This window comes from Helobdella robusta, assembly GCF_000326865.2.
Source record: "Helobdella robusta unplaced genomic scaffold HELROscaffold_6, whole genome shotgun sequence".
Taxonomy (NCBI): Eukaryota; Metazoa; Annelida; class Clitellata; order Rhynchobdellida; family Glossiphoniidae; genus Helobdella; species Helobdella robusta.
The window spans coordinates 2,658,807-2,662,698 of record NW_008705330.1 but is presented as its reverse complement, the minus strand read 5'-3'; the positions used below and the strand labels follow the sequence as shown (position 1 = coordinate 2,662,698).

Genomic DNA, 3,892 nt, shown 5'->3' with positions numbered 1-3,892 from the left:
GTTTTACTTTTTTACTCAAAATCCTTTAAAAAGGATGCGCTGTGTTGAAGTTGAGCGACGGACGAAAAAGGTCCATGTCTCTGTGGGTGGAGTTCATAACGGCTTCAGGGTACCTCTCTGCCAGGAAGATCAGGAGTCGCTTTCAAACATTGGTGGCTCAGGTGGGTTGATATTTTCAATGGCTCCCAAATAATTTGGTTGCATTGTTCTGTTAATGTAGAAACAATCTCCACTCACACGGATTAATTGATTGATTAATTTTAATTAATTTAATTGATTAATTTATTTTGAGCAATTTTATCTGAATCAGTTTATAATAAAAAAAATAAGTTTCTTAATTTAAAAAAAATTTGACAAAACGAACAAGTGGAGACGATATTTAAACTAGCGAAACATTTTGAGTCAGTAGCGTTCTTCAAATACAAAACCTGCAGGCAGTGGACAAATGCACGTACAGAGACACAGTGAAGATCATGACGGACACCTCCGAAGTGAAGCTGAAGGTGAAAGACAGGTACATAATTCAAATCACCCCTGCATTCAAATGCTCTGGCATCTGGCCACGAAGTGCATCTCACTGGCCCCTTCCACACATTCCTTGGCCCAACCCCAACCTGGTGGCTGAAGTCAAAACTGAAGGTCATTTGGAGTTATGTTGTGAAGTTCTTACTGGCTTTGTTTAGAGTAACATTCGTATCCATTCGTATCCAAACGACATTCGAAAAATATTTATGAATGAATGAATGAAAAAAGAATAAATTAAATAATGAATGAATTAATTAAAGTCGGTCATTGCATTAAATCCCCATTGCAGGGTTTGACCTGCTATCAAGGGAATCAATATACATGAAGGACAAGCAATCTGCAGCAGAAGGAGATGCTTGGGTGGTTTCTTTCAACCAATCAGAAATGATCTTGTTGCTGGGGGGATGTCGGAGGAAGTGCCTGAGCATCCTGAAGACTCTCCGAGACAAACATTTGGACCTGCCAGGTAAATATTCTGATGATGGTGCTGTATATTTTAACTTTTTATGTCGTAAAATTTCGTTTTGTACCATTTTATATCAAACTGTTTTATGCTGAATTGCTTTACATTGGGATGTTTTGTGCATGTGCATGCCGGTGGTGTGTTTTGTTCGCAAGCGACCGCTAAAGTAAACGCCTAGTGTCAACTTTTTCACATTATTTTAGTCGTTTTTATTTTTCTGAAATATAACAACATAATACAAACTTTATTTACAAAGACAAATAATAATGTATTACAAAGAAATGAAATTATTTTTATTATAAATCTATCCTCCCAACACAAACAAACAAAACGTAGGCAAGCCCATAGAAAACTACCACATGAAGACGCTGCTGCTGTACGAATGTGAGAAGCACCCGCGAGAGATGGAATGGGACGAAACCTGCTTGGGAGACAGGATCAACGGGATCCTCCTGCAGTTGATCTCATGCTTACAAAACAGGAGATGCCCACACTACTTCCTACCCGGGTTGGATCTCTTCAGGGGAAAGTCCAGTTCCAGCATGGACAATGCGGCCAAACAGACGTGGAGGATTTTGAGGGAGTTGCTGACCAATTCTAGATGTCTGGAAAAATTATAATGTGTGATTGATTGCTGGACGGATGGATGGACGGATGGACGGACGGACGGACGGATGGATGGATGGACAGAAAATGAACAAAAAATTTCATTGATAAGTAAAACTGATAAAAAATATAAAATTAACATTTAAATTTATAAGATAATTTACGGATGATTTTTCACTTGTTGTCAAAATTATTTTCATTTTATATCATATTTTATAAAAAATATAATTCCAATTACGATAACTTTTAAATGTTGAATAATATTTAAATAATTATGTTATATTATTTATAATGTTTAAATAATTATGTTATATTATTTACTTTCAACAAATCCTCCGCATAGTTTTTTAATTTCCCATTGCAGTTTTGTCATGATTAAATTTCTGTTTTGTGATATGTTTATAAACTTTTTTGTATAAATAAGTTTAATTATTTATTTTCAAACGTTATTATTTTATTTTTACATTTGGTCATCTTTATGGCCAATATTCATCACGTGATTGTATACGTTCAAAAGCAAAAGCATAATTTTTTAACTTTTCCAAAGCATTGCTTAGAAAACATTTTTTCTATTTTTTTCATTTATCGCCATATTTATCACGTGATTTCTAGATAAGATCTGTCACTTCCGGTTACCTACCTCTGCATCATTATGACGTTACATCTTGCGGTCATGTGATGTGGTCATGTGATGTGGTGTGGTCATGTGATGTGATGTGGTCATGTGATGTGATGTGGTCATGTGATGTGATGTGGTCATGTGATGTGATGTGGTCATGTGATGTGGTGTGGTCATGGATGTGATGTGGTCATGTGATGTGATGTGGTCATGTGATGTGGTCATGTGATGTGATGTGGTCATGTGATGTGGTGTGGTCATGTGATGTGGTGTGGTCATGTGATGTTGTGTGGTCATATGATGCAAGATTTGGGTAGTTTTATCAAATTTCGATGCGTTTTATTTGTTTTGATGTGGGGTGAAACTAAGGCTTAACATGATGGGAAGACATTTTTAGTGAGATTACAAAACTGCTCTCATCATCATCATTATCAACATCAATGTCGCCACTCACATGAATATATTTTTCTCATTTTGGTACCATTTTTATTATATCCATTCTTCCTCATCACCATCGTCATCATCACCATCATCATCGTCATCGTCACCATCGTCACCATCATCATCACCATCATCATCGTCACCATCATCATCACCATCATCGTCGTCACCATCATCATCATCATCATCATCACTATTGTTAATGTAAATCATTTTACGAAATTTTTTGAAATTTTTGTCTTTTTTTTCAATTTTTATATGTGCAATATAATTTTTATTGGTTTTTTGTCATCATCATCTACCCCCATCAACATCATTCCCAATATCATTATTTATATCACAAGTACAGAAATCAATTTATATATATTACACGTGTGTGTGTTGTGTGTGTGTGGTGTATGTGTTGTTTGTGTTGTTTGTGTTGTGATGATGTGTGTGTATGTGTTGTGTATGCTGTGTGTGAGTTGTTATGATGTGTGTGTGCTGTATATGATGTGTTTGTTGTGTGTTGTGTGTGTTGTTAATGTTGTGAGTGTATTTGTGTATGTTGTGTGTTGTGTGCATCGTTATGATGCGTGTGTTGTTATGATGTGTGTAGTGTGTGTTTTGGTTTTCATGTCAGATGGATGCTAATTAATTTTTTATTAGCATTATCGACAGTAACAATAAATAACTATGTCTGCTCCGCTAGTTAGTTTCTTTTGTTGATGACGATGACGACGACAATGATGATGATGATTTATGGGGGTGGTGGGAATGGTGGTGGTAATAAAGAGGTGGATGTTGATGATGGTGATGGTGATGTTGATGATGGTGATGTTGATGATGATGATGGTGATGGTGATGTTGATGATGGTGATGTTGATGATGATGGTGATGATGATTGTGATGATGATGGTGGTAAAACAATTAGTGATTTTGTCTATAAAGGATTGATTAATGAAAGATGGAATTGAATAAAATAAAGTTTTCTTTATTGCAATGTTCGTCGTTCCTCTGTTGCTCGTTTGAGTCGTCGCCATTGTTCACATCTAAATAAAATTTCATCCCAATGTTCTCTAACCATCATCACCATCACCAACATCATCATCATCATCATCCTTTATTTTAATAAAATCGTCATCATCATCTATTATTATTAGTATTGTTATTATTATTATTGTACTCGTTTATTTCAAATGATGAGCATCGTAGAATACTATAATATTTAATTTTATTTAATTTTATTTATTTTATTA

The 3,892-nt window shown here is 35.1% G+C and overlaps 1 protein-coding gene across 1 annotated transcript in view; it reads left to right on the top strand.

Annotated features, from left to right (window-relative positions):
• Positions 1-1,608, top strand: part of HELRODRAFT_68693 (hypothetical protein) — a gene marked incomplete at both ends in the record, with an annotated part of 3,526 nt that extends 1,918 nt beyond the window's left edge. The window contains 4 exons of the mRNA XM_009028945.1: positions 34-161; positions 435-639; positions 815-991; positions 1,325-1,608. Coding sequence (XP_009027193.1) covers positions 34-161; positions 435-639; positions 815-991; positions 1,325-1,608 — 794 coding nt within the window. The remainder of the gene's footprint in view (positions 1-33; positions 162-434; positions 640-814; positions 992-1,324) is intronic.
• Positions 1,609-3,892: the final 2,284 nt, after the last annotated feature.